The sequence below is a fragment of the Cyclopterus lumpus genome, chromosome 7, assembly GCF_009769545.1.
Source record: "Cyclopterus lumpus isolate fCycLum1 chromosome 7, fCycLum1.pri, whole genome shotgun sequence".
NCBI classification, from domain to species: domain Eukaryota; kingdom Metazoa; phylum Chordata; class Actinopteri; order Perciformes; family Cyclopteridae; genus Cyclopterus; species Cyclopterus lumpus.
This window is the reverse complement of record NC_046972.1, coordinates 12,262,435-12,278,850: the sequence shown is the minus strand read 5'-3', so window position 1 is coordinate 12,278,850 and position 16,416 is coordinate 12,262,435. Positions and strand designations below refer to the sequence as shown.

At 42.7% G+C, this 16,416-nt stretch overlaps 1 protein-coding gene across 3 annotated transcripts in view; it reads right to left on the bottom strand.

Moving 5' to 3' along the window:
• The window catches only part of dip2ba (disco-interacting protein 2 homolog Ba), a 35,937-nt gene that overhangs the window by 7,077 nt on the left and 12,444 nt on the right, over positions 1–16,416 (bottom strand). The window contains exons 2-26 of one of the 3 annotated variants that reach the window (XR_004609681.1): positions 12,298–12,369; positions 10,886–11,041; positions 10,594–10,719; positions 10,114–10,356; positions 9,904–10,032; positions 9,489–9,500; positions 9,016–9,135; positions 8,396–8,593; positions 8,000–8,091; positions 7,815–7,925; positions 7,394–7,517; positions 6,951–7,060; positions 6,760–6,862; positions 6,386–6,450; positions 6,188–6,281; positions 5,211–5,330; positions 4,997–5,111; positions 4,437–4,576; positions 4,176–4,312; positions 3,779–3,859; positions 3,497–3,624; positions 3,139–3,253; positions 2,510–2,711; positions 2,287–2,399; positions 4–2,034 (exon numbers count right to left, since the gene is read on the bottom strand). Coding sequence is in view for 2 of the 3 variants with exons in the window: in XM_034536189.1 (XP_034392080.1) it covers positions 4–84; positions 2,287–2,399; positions 2,510–2,711; positions 3,139–3,253; positions 3,497–3,624; positions 3,779–3,859; positions 4,176–4,312; positions 4,437–4,576; positions 4,997–5,111; positions 5,211–5,330; positions 6,188–6,281; positions 6,386–6,450; positions 6,760–6,862; positions 6,951–7,060; positions 7,394–7,517; positions 7,815–7,925; positions 8,000–8,091; positions 8,396–8,593; positions 9,016–9,135; positions 9,489–9,500; positions 9,904–10,032; positions 10,114–10,356; positions 10,594–10,719; positions 10,886–11,041; positions 12,298–12,369 (2,987 nt within the window). In the remaining variant the exon portion in view is untranslated. The remainder of the gene's footprint in view (positions 1–3; positions 2,035–2,286; positions 2,400–2,509; positions 2,712–3,138; positions 3,254–3,496; positions 3,625–3,778; positions 3,860–4,175; positions 4,313–4,436; positions 4,577–4,996; positions 5,112–5,210; positions 5,331–6,187; positions 6,282–6,385; positions 6,451–6,759; positions 6,863–6,950; positions 7,061–7,393; positions 7,518–7,814; positions 7,926–7,999; positions 8,092–8,395; positions 8,594–9,015; positions 9,136–9,488; positions 9,501–9,903; positions 10,033–10,113; positions 10,357–10,593; positions 10,720–10,885; positions 11,042–12,297; positions 12,370–16,416) is intronic. The other 2 variants (XM_034536189.1, XM_034536190.1) reach the window with 2 other exon arrangements.

Genomic DNA, 16,416 nt, shown 5'->3' with positions numbered 1-16,416 from the left:
TACCTTGGCATTGAGCAGCACATATAGGACATGGTCCGGGTCAGTTTGAGCTCTCCATTGCAGAGCTTCAGACAAAAACTGGTGCTGGTAAAGAGTGTGTTACCACATAAACATTAATGGTCAAAACATGTATTGCATACCAAAAAAAACAAAGCTACATCTGTGGCAAATAATAATCCATTCAATGATCCAACAGATAACACATAAAAGCTAGTCAACATAGTGGCACTTCATATATGATCCAACCAACAGCCAAAAATAAACAGAACTCACTGACAACAGATATACTTATTCAACTCAAATAGACTTTGTGTGGAATAGAGAAAAGAAAATGTATTCTGTGACCTCTCACACAGAGGCAAACAACAGGAGTATGTCTGCAGAATATTTTAGTGCAGGGTCATAATGAGACCATCTGCAACTCAAGCCACTAATACTAGCTTTGGGCCTTTAAAACAAAGGCTCATGACAACTTTGAAAAGCTTTTTAGTGCCTCAGTATTACATTTCTTTGAAAAAAAATGCTTCAAGAGAAGAATCCAATAACTATTTTTTAAATTGAAACTAGAATTCAAAAAAAATAAAAATGCTCTATTTAGATGTATCATTTCTGTCATATTGACTAGTATGTAATCTCATTGTGCTTTTCATTCCAACCACATGACCCACAGAGAGGGATCCCTCCTCAGTTGCTCTACCTGGGGTTTCTTTTTTCTGTTAAAAGTTCTTTTGGGGGAGATTTTACTTATCTGATGCGTAGGTCCAAGGACAGAGGATGTTGTACAGGCAAATTTGTGATTTGTGATATTGGAAGAAATACAATTTTATTTAATTGAATATTAGCTTGTAAATAAATGATCTCAATAAGCTGAGGAACTGGCCGGTGCACAGGATTGAAAAAGACAAGACGTGTAAAGAAACTCTGACGCCAAGTAAAGCTAACACGTAAAGTAACAACAAAATATAGTTCACACTATGACGTTCTCAGGACAAACAAACATGATTTACATATTACATATGTCATATTAATATCACTGGCCGAAGTCATCCTTTGTGCCTCTCTCTCTCTCTCTCTCTCTGTCAGACAACAGGTCGTGCTCAGGTCAACAATGAATCAGGGGTCACATCATGCAGACCGTCTGCCCGGAGCACTCATTAAGCCATGCTACACATGGGAGCATCACAGTGAACACAGCGAGCAGAGGCGCACACGACAATGTAAATAATACTTTTCTGGGGGTTTATTAGCATAATGCAGAGCAGTACATAATAAGATGGTCTTCAAAGGTCACATATGGTAGCGGACTGTTAATAACCACTTGCTTAAAGTCTCCATTACTTCCTTAAAAAGAACAAAACTTTCAACTTGCGTTCACTTAGATGAATGTCACTTAGTTTACTGCTGAGCTTTCGGTTTGGTAAAGCTAATCGGCTGCTGGCAAACTACCATCTTCAAAAGGTGAAAGCAGAGCATCTGTTATGGGACACTGATTAATGGAAAGTGGCATTTAACTTGATCTTTATTGCATTTCTGTACATTAGTTTAAGTGTGTGGACCCCTGCTGGCCAGGGAACCAGACTGTACAGTCATCTCTGTGCATCGGGCCAAAGCTGTTGCTGGAGGCCATCCGGCTGTCGCAGCTGCAAAAGCACATCTGACTGACAGAAGCAGGAGAAGCAGAGACGGGGCCAAGCTAGAGCCTTACCATCATGGTGGGCCACATACAGAGCTAAAGCCCAACCCAAGCAAAGTTAAAGGTAGAACAACAACAGAGATTTAGGATCAGACATCAGCATCCATTTCCCCCCCGACTGTTACAGGGTCATCTTTAACTTAGTAAACTCATTCAGTTAAATAGATTTGTGTTTTATACAGAGTAACTTATCTTACCTGTAGTGTAACCTATAGTGAAATTTAAGATTACTTTAAAAAAATCTATTAATTTTCCAATTAATTTCTTAATTGATTCATCAGGAAACACCAAATGCCCATCGCGAATTCATAGAGCCAAAGATTACAAATGTTTTGATTCGTCTGAAAAACAATCCAAAACATGGAGGTATTCAGTAATAATGTTAAAACATTTTTTGCTTGACAAACCACTTGATAAAAATGAGTTGCACGTTATTAATCAACTAATCATTGATGCTGTAATATTGTGTGTGATATACATACATAACTAATAATAGCAACAGTATAAAGTTGAAAAAGAATGGTCCATTTTCATGATTCTATTATTAAACTTCTGGATATTATTCTAGGGTCAGTGAGGTCAAAGTGTGGTACCTTTCGGATCAGATCCTGGTCCTCCACCACACCCAGCTCTCTGCCTGTAGCCTGGGCGATCCGCTTCCCTGCTACCAAGTTGCCGACCAACATAGAAGCAGGGCCGACATCCACTGAACAGATCAAAGACGAGTTTATTCAGTGACATACTTTCAACATTGATTTGGTCTTTGCTGTGATGTTATATTATCAACATAAGTAGATATGGTTTAAGATGGACTACCTGGCTGTTTCTGCCGTGGCTTGGGCATGTTGGTAACACAGGTGTGCGGGCACATGAGGATATTACAAGGGTGCAGGTTTCCCTCCATGAAGTTCTGCTTGGTTTCACAGATGTGGATGCCTCCAAGGGGCGTCTTTGGGAGGGTGTTGGCCGGGACGAGAGCTAGGCAGTACAGGCCGACCTGGTGGATGCTGTCGATGGCCTGTGAAGAAAATAGGTTATTATTTAATGATTGCAAAGTTAACACGGTTATTACAAACTATTATTTTACCCATTGCGCCTTTGAAAAGGACATCAGATCACAGCAGCAACAATCGATATGACCAAATGTATTACATCATCCAGTGCATTAACAAGGCAGCATTGTGGTCATGCATTTGTTGGAGCAACTGCAGCTAGCAGTAACCACTTCCTTTGTTCTTAGTTTAAAATAATTTACAGAGATAAAGGTCTCAAGTTTAAGCTTGGCCTGCAGATTGTTTCAGGACCAAGAACGGGAGTGGAACAATCTAGTTTTGCCAGCCTCTGTAGTGATAGGAGGCCGTTTAAACTAAAACGTTGCTTTAAAAAATTTGTTTAAAAACTTCTGACTTAAGTAAGTAGAAAGTTTACCATGAATGTGATTTTACCTGCAATACTCGACTCATCCACTGGAAGCTGTCTTCCTCACTGGCATCAGGCCTCTGCTCTGCCACAATCACTATCCTCTCATCATAAAACACCGTCACTGAGAACACAGCGATCCTGCATAAACGACAACAGAGAAATGAGCACTCTTTCACACACACACACACACGCGCACAGGGAGAGGCTGTGCAGGTTGTTCATGGGATTGTTCAGTTTAGAGGGATCTACAACACAAGGGCTATTTTTGTTATTTACCAATAAAATATCACAAAAATGATTATTGATGTGCATCCACGCACCGTTATGTGGTGAACTTGTACACAAAGCACAATGGCTCACAAGGAGCAGCCAGTGACTCACCTTCCCCTGTAAACTGTTTTGACAGGCTCCACTGCCAGCGCGGTGGCCACCAGGTCGTCGGCGTTGTGGCGTCGCCCACTCACCATCAGCAGCCCCTCGATCTTCCCCACAACAAACACCAGACTGCCCTGTGGAGCAAACCGTTTAACTGAGTAAGGAAAACCAAAATCTCATTTTATTTCTTTTTTTAAATTTCAGAAAGTGAAGCCTTTATTTCACTGTGTGTGTGTGTGTGTGTGGTGCGTGGTGTGTGGTGTGTGTGCGTGTGTGTGTGTCCCTTACTGGTCCTACAAATCCAAGAAGACCAGTCCGTGTGAAGGGAATTTCTCCTATGGGTGCTCCGGCTTGGTTGACGGGGATCACCTAAAAGTTTGCAGATTAGACTTAAATGCATTATATATTAATCATAATATATTATAATAACTAGAATTATAATTGTGATACTACATAAGAGTTTAGTTTAGAGGGCGTTTATTTCCTACAAATGTTTAAATAAAAAAATGCAATACACAAAAACACAAAATAATTGGGAGGTTGTATTGAAGATAATGCAATAGTTTCATGAAGACTCTGGCTCCATCTAGTGAATCATTTAAGCATGTATTCTTTTCCATCCATCTATTTTCTAAACCATCGAGTGTAGTGGGGCCGAAGCTAATCCCAGTGCACACCGACATACCTCAAATGTGTTTTTGGTGACACCAGGCAGGCCGTAATACATGGTGCCTCCAGCCCGAGAGTTGATAACAATCTCTCCTATCTCATCCGTCTTGCACAGCTGAGGTGACCCGTCCGGTTTCACAATGCACATCAGAGCTGAAACACAGTAACAGATCACAACATTACATATGTTTAAGTACCTAAATTCTTATAAAGGTAAGATAAAGTACAGTAAATGGGGCAGCTGCAATGCCAATTAAAGCCAACTCTGGTGGCTAACCTCCAGGCATGATGTGGCCCACATCCTGAACAGTGAGAGCAGAGTTCTTGTCCTCCGTGTTCACCCTGATCACCCCGTGGCTCAGTCCGCCCATGGACAGGATGGCTCTGGCTGGTAGTGGAGCTCCTCGTGCACCAGGCCTGCAGGGAAAGCACAAAGAGAAGTGAGGGAAATAATAATGGGTTCAGCTGGGAGGTAGCAGAAAGGTAATACATTGTTGAAGTCTGCTGATGAACAAAACAAGTCTTAGTCTCAAAGTGCAGTGGTTTTAGTGTTTTTTTTATCTTGAACAAGGCAGGACAACAAAGGAGTTGGTTTTGTTTTGATTTACTAAGTAGTGACAATATTATAGCCTAGACATCACTTTTAACTAACATACTTTAAGTATGATGCCATGTCAATAAAAAACTAAGAAATTCCCCCACCTGAATTTTAAGACCCACTAAATACAAGTGACTTAATGGTGAGCATTGTGTGAAAAGCAAATATTGTTGTTTGCAGGCAAAACAACAGTATCAGAGCGTCTCATCCCAGAGCGTCTGAGTATGCAGATGTTGTACCTGCGTATGGCCACAGTCAGGGCCTCAGGAGAGGTGGCACATGGACAGATTGCCTCAGGCTTCAGGCCATGAGACTGGAACACATTCAGGAAGGCATCACACGACGACACAGACCCTGAAAACAAACAATGGAAAAAAACACATTACCAAAACAGGTGGAAATAGTCATACATATAAGTTCATACCACAGTAGTTCTTTATTTCAAAGACTCACATGGGTTTGCTCCATCAGCCACAATAAGCATACGGATAGAGGACAGGCTGCTGTCCCTCTGGTCCTTGTGGGCCATCATGGCCCAGTGGAGGTCCCGGCACTTCACTAAGGCCACACGTGCTATCAGAGGGTATGGAGAACGTTATATAGCGTGCACTTACATACTGTATTTACAGTTTGTTTCATCAATTATGTGTAAATTGTGTGGACTGTTCCAACTTGACATTTGCTGCCATTTTTAAATAATATACAACATAGTGGTCTTGAAGGTAGTCATCATGTTTAAGTATCTACTAGGGTGGTCGGATTGATCCAAAAATATTTATACTACAGATTTAAACATCAATTCTAGCGTCAATAGGATCGATACAAAAAAGGAATCAGTTTCTCAAAGAGTCAAACTGAACTGTCTGTCTGTCTGTCTGTCTGTCTGTCTGTCTGTCTGTCTGTCTGTCTGTCTGTCTGTCTGTCTGTCTGTCTGTCCAAACAAAGTTTGCTTGTAATCTTTGCTTCATACTGCTGCTCTTTAGCGGCGTGCTGTCAAATAACACCCTGGCTAGTTAACAAAAGAGTATCATGTTTTGAGCCATTTCACAGCTGTGAATGATGAAGAAGGTAGTTTTCACTAAAAACAAAACTGTCAATATATTCAACAAATAAACGTGTGCATTTTGTTATTTGCCTTTGAAAGACGTGCTGTGTTTTAACATGCGTGTATTACATAATTAACAATGGAAAGCAACATGCAAGTACACAATTCAGTTTATTTTATATAGCAACAAGCCACTTTTAATTATAAAAAGTATCGGTATCTGCAATTCTGGCCCTGATTTTTTTGGAAATGGATAAAAAACATATTTTGTAGTAACGTCCACCACTAGCATCAACATTTATCATTTGAAAAAACACAAAATCACGTAGGCAATAAAATAAGAAAAACAGGGAATATACAAGTAAGATTGGACAATGGCTGAAACCTTTGTGAATGTGGACCCTCTGTACCCAGGACATGGGACATGCCTTCATGACAGCATATGGCACTGTGATGGTGTGGATTCTGTTCATGACACTCTGGAAGAAATACACAAATTATCATTGTCCCCTTGTGCTACAAACCAAAGTTAAAAAGATCAACTAGTCAGTATATACAGTACAAATTGTTGCATCCAGCTCACCGTTAAGACACCATGCCACATGCCCATATCCTTCTTGCAGTCCAACACGTTGACCAGTGTCTCCCCTAAGACAGAAAACACAAAAACATGTAAGCGAAGATGTGTGCAATCACCAGCTGACTGTGTGAAAGATGCATAATCTTGGTAACTCAAATTACTTTTATTTGTGGTCCATTAGAGTTCATATTCTCCCTAATCATGATCCTCAGCTAACCTTCTCTGAGGTGCCTCTGCTGAAGAGCTCAAGAGCTGAGCACTGTTAAACTTGTACAAATAATTTAGTTTATAATGCTTAAGTATCTCACCCTTACACAAAGAAAGAGGGTTAGCATAAGAGGCAAAGAAGCAGGAGTGGTATAAGTTAGAGCCCTGACCTTCACAGTAGTTACAGGCCTGCGTCAGGGCTTGACAGTGGGTCAGCAGGGAGATCTTGGAGACAGCAACTCCCATCACTGTCCCCTCCTTACTTGCTTTGTACTGGTGGAAGAGCATGTCAATCAATAACATGTTGTGGGATAACCAAAGTAGAAATGCCAAAACTGTGACTGCATGTTCTAAAGAGTACCTCGATGTAGGCAGTGTCTGTGTTGGCGGTGGGGATGTGAGGCTGCCAGTCTTTGGACGGTTTGGTCAGATACTTGGTGTCTGTCACTACCCATTTCATCCGTGGCCATCCTGGTAAACATAACCACAAAGAAACACATATAAATATTTTAGCTGACACAAAGCAAAAAGAAAGAGTGTGTTCAGGTTCACTCAATTGGAGCCGCAATAAGTTGACACGGTTCACCTTTCAACCTCCTGGTTTCAAGGCCAAAAGTAAGCAGCCGATTCTTTACAAGCAGAGTGACAACACACTGATGTTCACTGGCCCTACATTGGCCAGTGAACATAGCCCCGTTATTCTCTTTAATGAGTCTGTACTCTTATGGCTCCCAAAGAGACTGAGACAGAGATGACTGTTGATGAGCAAGCAGCCGTAACAATGGTGCATTTGGGCTGACTGACCTTTGAACTGGATGATCTCTCCGTTAGGTGTCTTGGGCAGCCCTTTGAGACAAATCTCACTGGTCAGGGCTAGACTAACACCACAGCTGCCCAATAAGAAGCCAATCTGTTGGCTGCCTGCATCCTGTGGAGAGGGACAATGGTCAAAAGACTTATGACACACATGGAGGGGCTAGTATACAAATACTGTGGCAATTAAAAAACATAAATGCACTCTAGCTGTCTTTCTAAAATTTTAAATATGACTATATGAGCTATGAGGCATTGTATTTACCATACCAAACATGATTATTAGAGGTACATACATGGCATTACAGTGTAGTTAGTAAATGGTGCCACACAATTCAGAATAACTGAGACTGATTTGCATTTCTCAGTGATCACCACAGAGAAATTCACTTGAGAAGAGCGACTTTGTTACCTGTCGTGACAATGGTACCTCAATGGGCACAGGGATGACCTCAGCTAACAGACAGCCATAAAAAGCCACCCAGAACATGCCAGGGTCGCTGTTGGGATACACCAGTGCCACCTATGAAACAAACAAAGTTATTTTCCACGCTCTTTAATACTTCACACATTAAGTGGCAACTGAGAGACTCTTACCCGATCTCCAGGTTGTAGGACAGGTTCTGTCTTGGTGCCCAGTTTATTCAGCAGTGTATAGGCCAATTTCAGACTGCGACTCCATAGTTTTCCTGTGGAAAAGAAAAGCCAAAGATGATTATAAAATGTCCTGTTTGTTGTTTATTATCACGTTGTATAACTGATCCAGGATAGTTCAAGTCCACAACCCACTGTAGCTCCTGTAGGAAATGTATCGTACACATATTCTGCTCAAGCCAGCACATATTTATGTACTTAAACCAGCTCATATGCCAGACATAACTCTCACATTTGCATTTGGTGGACACAATATCATGAACATGAACTTTGGACTACACAGAACCTTTGCTGTTTACTGTATACGTTATCATTGCTGTGAGTGGAGATGGTGCTCACCATATGTGAGGGTGTAGAGGGGCTTGCCGGTGATGTCCAGAGCAGTGAGGGCAGGGCTCTTGGCCTGGGTGGCCCCCCAGCGGGCTAGGGCAGCCTGCAGAGCAGGAGGCCAGTTACTGACCACTCCAAGGGGCTCCCCCTTCACCGGGATGATTTGACGTCCTTCTGGCTTCGGGGTGTTGGGGTCAGGCTGGGGCACTGGACAACAGATGAGAGGAGAGGCGGTAGATAATTATGAGAAGCCGACAGCTTGCAACAATACATTGCAATATAGTGTAGTTATATAACTTTTAAAATAATAATACATTCATTTTAGCGAGTTTCTTTCGGTTCAGCATCCATTAATTAAATCGTATTTACCAGTTTTGCTAGTTATGTCAATAGCTGTTTAAATAATCAAAAAAATCTAACATTACATAAGTTCATATAAAAAGCAGCAAAAAAATAGTCTCAATAGTCACAATCAGTCTGAATGAAGCAACAACAAGCAAGTGAGATATTGTCAAACAGACTACGTAAGATGGTCAATTGAAGGTTGATAAATGTGCTCACGTGAATAAGTGAGTGCTTATTTTATTATTTCTTTGAACATGAATTCATAATCACACTGTGTGTCTCACCTTCTACAATTTCCTCAGAGTCATCGAGGAAGAATTCGCTGAGTGGAGGTCTCTTCGGCCGTTTGAGTGTGTTCAACAGCTGCTGGATCTTAGTGGACACCCTGCTGTTGACAGGCACGCCTGAACAAACAGAGGCAACGGTCACAGTCAGAAACAACCCAAATAACACAAGCACACACCCACACATGCAATGCTATTGTATCACAAATACTAATGTACAATATCACACACTCTCACACAGAGAGAACCCGAGGCACTAGCACGCAGTTAGGATCAGAATCAGCAGCAGGAAAGATTAAAATGGGAAATTGGTAGGAGACACAGATTGGACGATCTTTAGGAAAATCAAATATAGGATGTTCTCTACGTCTAAACGAGACAAACAGAGACAGAGAGACAGACACCAGGCTTGAAGCAAGCCGATTTGAGGTTCTTCAGCATCCCTCCCGTTCCCCGATTTCGATTTAAATTACCTTTTCTTTTTCCTTTTTTAAATGAAAGTCAAGACATGGACAGGATTAATGGACCCAAAAGAAAGAACAGAAAATATCTGTGATTAGCAGCATCCACCACACAGGGAAATGAGGATAATGTTGAACATGGGAGATCGTTTATTGATTTGAACCGTCCAATCAGTTTCGTCACTGCAATGCTGTGAGCCATGCGCTCAACGCAAAACAGAAAATGTCACTCAAGTGCCATAATTAGCACATGAAATAACTTTGACCTCCAATCTGAAGAAGATCGATAACCAGATGACAGTAACCAAGTTCAACATGTAGAAAACTACTGGGATCTTTCTACTTTTTTAGTGGAAATACAGCCTGGAAAATACACACTGATACCACCAACAGACTTTCATAAACTTCTTGGCTTAAGCGAGTGTACCATCAGCAGTTTCAATCATGCTGGAGCGGCTCTGTCCACGGCTCATGCCCCTGACGGCTGGAGCCAGGTCCACCCTGGACCCTCTCTCCTGGGGAGTGGAGGATGTCACATCTGGGGGCACGCTGTTTTCTGGAGAGAAAGCGAGAGTCATGAATGGGAACAACAGCCAACAAACACTGTTATGTGAACATTGGAGTTATTTAAGATTACCAATGCGTGTGTGGGCCAGTAAATCGGCCAACAAGGAAGCAGCAGGCTGGGGCTGGGGCTGGGGCTGGGGCTGGCTCTTGGGCTCTCCATGGGAGAGGGTGGAGGATGCAGACGAGGACGTGGAGGAGCTTTGGACTGAACGGTTGATCCAGTAATCAGGGCTCTGCAGGCTCTGGGCTAGCACTGCACTGAGAGCTGCCTTCCTACGCAGTGAGCCCTCATCCTCTGATGCAGAAGATGTGTCTGATGGAAAGAAAAAATCCTGAACATTTAGTTGTCTTTTACACTATATAGCCTCAAAGGACACATGTATCATTTTCTAGCCCTCCTTGAAAAGGGGTATCAATATGTAGAAGTCAGCTACAGAACAGCATCCCTTCAGTTGGCAGGGATACAGTGTCTTACTCTAGAGACACTTAAGTAATGTGAACACTTAACTGTCCAGATGGACAGCTACCCACTCTGATAATTCTAGTTTACCTGGAGGTGTGCAGGTATCTATGGGCGACTGGACAAAGGCTGAGCGTCTCTTGGTTGGCATGGGTAGTGCCATCTTCTCTTCTTTGTGTTTGGCCAGTGCTGCCTGTACAGCCTCTGTGTGGATGTCTATATTAAATGTAAGAATAAATGGAGAGGGCCAAATAAGTGAGACAAACAGAAATAAAGAGAAAAGATATATTACAAATATTAGTTGACAGGATGATTTGTTATTGCTGGATGATTTTAGTTAATGATTTTGTTAAAGTGCGTGTTTTTTATGTACGCCGTTTACCTGATCTGTAGCGGTCGTCCCTAGCCCCTCCACTGCGGTGTGAGCGGTGGTGTCTGGAGGCTGAAGATGTGGAGGGGCCCGGGGCCTCAGGACTTGGGCTGGGGTCGGCACTGTGGCCAGGGGAAAGCTGTACATCTGGCAGAGACAAATCCACATCTACAGAAAAGAAGCAGGTATGTGTAAAGTCAATGAAAATGATGCATGGTGACATTAATAAACAAGAAACAAACATTATCTTTCGGAAGGATGCACACTCTTGCTTTATATAATGCCATTACAGCTACATGTAGGCATAAATATTATATTAAACTCAGAGAAGCTCTCTAAATGTAGCCTCGCTACAGAGCCTCTGAGCACAAAGTGAAATAAGGACATGTGCTTGACTGATGTAACTTATACTGCTAACGCAGTACATGAAACTAGGCTAGATTCAAGCAAATGTATTTTTAATTAACTCCTCTCAGAAGGCCTGAGCAACGGAGTCCCTGTGTGGATGATGGTTCAGAGGGATAAGGACACTGGATGGGACGGGTGCAGGAGCCGGAGGTGACCTTTGGAGCTCCAAAGCAGAACCAACCAACAACCATGGGAGTACTAAATATGGAAATGATCCATATGAGATTGAGATTCCTGCAGTCCTTTTCAATTTCCTGTGTGCGTAATCACTTCACATGTATCATGCGGTAGCTCAAGCCAAAACAGGCCACGGTTAAGCAGGAAAGGAAGTCAAGTATTCTTCTTTTTAAAATGAGCTTACAGTGACACATCAAGAAAGATCTTTTCGTGCCCATGCTAATGTGGTGCAATTCTTCCTGAGGAAACACCACACCCTCATGTGAGTCAGCTGAACATATCGTGTTACCAACGAGATGACTGGGAGGTGACTGGCTCATAGTTGTACGTGAAACTCTGGTACCTCCCTACTTATGTGGCTGCTTGTAAACTAACAATGGTTTGGTGTTATTATGTGGGTTTTCTACAGCGCCGCAGATATTAGGGAAGTTGCTAGATGTTACTCTATGCTTGGTTATGTGCAATGTGCAATTCCAATTTCAGCCACTAGAGTGCCACAGAAAGCCACAAATTGTCTTTGACAATTTGGACAAAGAGAATTACAATCACACTGGATATTCAGTGATGCTACTTTTTTTATTGAGCTAAAAGACTTAAACCACTGTTTCTCCCGCATGTAATTCTCCATACAGATGGGGGAGAACCATTACCTCAAATGCAACGTCCATCTTACAGAACTCATGACTTGAGTTCTTGAGATGCAATTACTTTAAGGTTCCGCATCTTTGAAAGATCAGCACCAAGAATGCTGACAGGAAGATGGAGAATACGCAGGAAAGAGACAAAGATGGTTAAGAAGTGAAATTAGGAAAAGCAAAGAGCAGAAGAGTTGGTCTTACTTGGCAAATGGGGGATGTGGGAGGCCAGCAGTTTGGCTCTCTTTTTCTCGTAGCCCTTCTGCGTGATGTCACCTAGGAGAGAGAACAGTGACACCACACTGTTATGTTAGTTATAATTACCACACATACAACGCACAACTACACACACAGACACACACACACACACACATAAACCAAATGAAGTACACACAACACTCCTCTGACACACACAAACACACAGCCTCTGCTTTAGCTAATACGTGTGCAGGTCATAATAATAATCCTTTAAACCAAATCTGCTGAACTACACATGTTAACAGCTCAGTCCATTTACAACTAGGCAAGGAGATAACACCATTGTTGAGCCGTACATTAGCCCCAGTGAATAAACATGATGAGTGCACAAAAATCTCCTCCAGGCAACAAAACCCAAATATGATTACGGCAACTAGAAGATAACCAAGCGAGGCAGAGAACAATGGCAAATCTGAAGGCTATCGGGAACATTTGGGAGAGTAAGCAGAGCAAAAAGGAAGCCATGTGAGCCGGTTTCACATGGGACTCAACAATTTATCTCCTCCACCTCCCCCCTCTTTTTCCCACTGTACACTCAGCCGCACCCCCTCCTCATTCGGCCTTGGACTGGCAGGACTCCCACTGCGACCAGAGTTTGTTGGAAAGCAACAGAGGCTAAGACAAAGTCTACTTAACTGGGACCCCAAAACACACAGTCTCTCTGTGTAGCACAACACACATGCCACATACACACTCCCCTTGTATACACAAACAAACCCACTACCACAAACTCTGTTATTTTTCTTCCTGTGTCCAGGGATTACACTATATGCGTTGTCAAGTGCAATGTGCCAAAGGACTGCTTAGCCTCAATCCCGGCACCTTCTCCACACTTTGACCGGTGACGACAAGGAAACCAGCCAACTCGGAGGACGAGAAAATAAGATAAAGATAACAGGGAGGAGAGGGTTGTGGGCGATGAGGTGAGAAACAAACGGCAAGAGTCACTGGCAGAAGCCAGCGCAAACACGGATCGGTGTGTGTATGAAACAACAATGGAAAGAAAATGAGGAGAGAGGGGGAGCCAAAGTTCAACAGGAGATTGGCGGGTAGTGGGCTGGATAAGCCAACACTGGGTAGGGAGTCCCGTGTGTGACACAGGTAAAGCTTTCTAACACTCTGGTCACTATCTGGTGGTGTGTAGTATTTGCCTAGAAAAACTGAATCCAAAAAATAAGCTCCCTTCAGATTTGAGTCTAAAGATTGGCAGTATTTGAGTTTAGTGGACTTCCATTTCAGATCCTTCCCATGCAGGAAATTCTTCAAAGTTTCACAACACTGTTAAATCACGTGAAACGGGGGAAGAGGGAGCGAACAGAACATCATTTGCAAGAAGAAATAAGCAGCAGTCAGAGACAGTTTGAGAGAGCGCACGTGTGTGATTAAATGCTGAGTGCTTTGTCATTCTCTGAATGCTGGTAGAATAGATACCCACTTAAATCTATGCATAGATTTAAGTGTGCGTATTCTACCAGTTTGAGCATTTTGATACTTCCAGCCCCTCATTTAGGATAATGCCGGGTGAAGCAGTGGTTATCCGGCATCCCTCTCTGAATAAGAAAGTTACAATGGGGTGGCCAGCAGTCCGCTCTGACTTCATGCCAGGATACACACACTAGCCTTAAATATACTTGGGATGAAAAATACAGCAGCAAATGTCCTTAACAATCACTTTTTCTTTGTTTGTCCTCTTATGCACAGGCTACAGGCTAGGAAAACACTCATAGACAGACATGCAAATACAGCAATCAGCAGCATATTGATTGTGGTGGACTGGAGCATCATTGATGTTGGAGATGAGGTTCTGTCAAGCCTGGTCCTGGTGCCCAAGTGGTGCCCGGAGGGAGCAAGGGAAGGATGGAAAGATGGAGGGAGGGAGGGTCATTAACACAGACAGAGAAGAGTCTGTGTTAGTGTGAGGGCATAACAACAGGCGTGGACTGGCATGACCGCACTGGCTTTGTAGCTGGCAGTGGGCAGAGACACCGAGGGCTCTGGGTTGAAAGACTGACTGTGACAGCTGCTTCAAAACAGAGGAAAAGCTGTATGTTTTGAGAGCAAGAATGTGGTGTTTTGAGTGTGAGCATGGGCAAAACAGTACAGTACAGTACAGTACAGTGTGTGTGTGTGTGTGTGTGTGTGTGTGTGTGTGTGTGTGTGTGTGTGTGTGTGTGTGTGCGTGTAATCTGAGGTCAGGGGACAGGATATGAGCGTTACCCCACCCTGTGTATGTGCTGCCAAAATCGTCTCCCTGTGTCTGTCTAGAGAAGGAGGAATGTGCTGATTGGAGAACATCGTGGTAACAGAGAGGGCCAACTGGCCAGGAAAGCTAGCCCATTGGCCAAAAACTCCTCTGAGGTGCAGGAAGCAAAATATATGTGTGTGTACATGCGAGTATACACTGCTATTGCAGGTTAAGGAGTGCTCTAGTCCACAGAGAAATGAATGCTAACTGAGCCTGGAGGAGAGTTGCATTATAAGCCTTCTCTGTGAGATGCGTGTCAGTGTGTCAGACCAGATTCATGTGCGTTTTGTTGTCCAGGCATATGCTGGACCTGCTTAACATTGTAGTAATTGTAGAGGCTGGTTGAGAGAAGTGTGTGTAAAAATGTCTCTTAGACATATACATTCAGTGACAAAGGTCACCTATTTTTTGTAAGCAATTATCATAATCCTTCCTCATGTCATCCAGGCATTAGTTTGTCTTCATCAAGCTGGTTGTGTAATGTGGCTGTTACTAATTCAAGTCAAAATGACAGTGACCCTCTGACACTTCCTTTAAACTGCTGTTGTTGACCTCTGACCTGAGGACAGGCTAGATAGAAGGCTGATCCTCTCACAGCTGACACACACACAGTCACACCAATAATTATTTTCGAACCACACTATGACGTAGAGGGATTTTACCGTACAAGGCATGAATCCAGGCATTACAAGCATATTTTAATCTGGACTGGCATTGTCCAGCCCCTTCCAGCCGTTTGTGTATCTGCAGCTCATGTCTTAGCTCACCGTGATGGTTGAGGCAATCAAATATATCTTTTAAGAGGTCTACAAATCTGCTGCCAAAATCTGGTTAATTCTGGATTAGATAAACTGGTGCTTTAAACTGGTGGATCTATAATATTAGTGGCCCACTAGACATTATTGTCTTTATAGTTGTTTCCATTGTTTTTTTCCAAGCCACCGATATGATGAATAAAATGACTGACTGGCTGTAGTTGACACACTTAAAATGCGCTTTCTGAGGTCACTATTAACAATTAACTAAATATTTGGCCTTCTCAAACCAAGCTAAAGAGAAACACAGAACCACATCAACGGTGTATAAATGATGAGTAATGAACAGCACACAGTCAGAGAGGGACGGGAAGGAAAGACTGAGGTTATGGTGAGTTATGGCACACGCTGTGTGGGGGGAATACACAATGAAACTCAAATGAACTGGGACAAATCCTCCCCCGAAGCACCTAAAACCTCCAAGTCATTTAGCAATGTGTGAAATGAATATTAGAAATTAAAGAGGACTTGAAAGGACTGTTTTGATTCGGGTTAAAAATATGAACAAACAGTTTAATTTTAGCTGCCACTATCAGCAAACAGCACTTTGGTGGAAGTCTCAGACGCCAACATAAAACTCCAACAACAAAGCCAGAGTGCTTCCCGGCTATTCTTTCAATCAGAGTAACAACTGCTGCCAACTTCTATACTGCAGCACAACGTTCGTTGTACTTCATAACTGATATGACTTGACACGTGAAAAACTGTTTTTCATTTTGGAAAATGCTCCTCTCTGCCGGAGTGCTCAGTGAAGCACTATTTAATGACAACGTTGTCCATGTGTTTTGTGGTCAGAGCATATTTTCATAAATTAAAAGCCCAATAGCAATTTGAAAAAGCAAAAGTGAAAGAACCTTTAGTTGTTTTTAAAGTATAGCGGAAGCACCCTGGGTTATAGATGAATATGGCACTATATCACCGCCAGCAGCCCAGGTACCAGATGATGAAAACACTCCCAACAGTGCACCAAAACGATATAAACGAGGAGCCAGCACAGTTTACGGG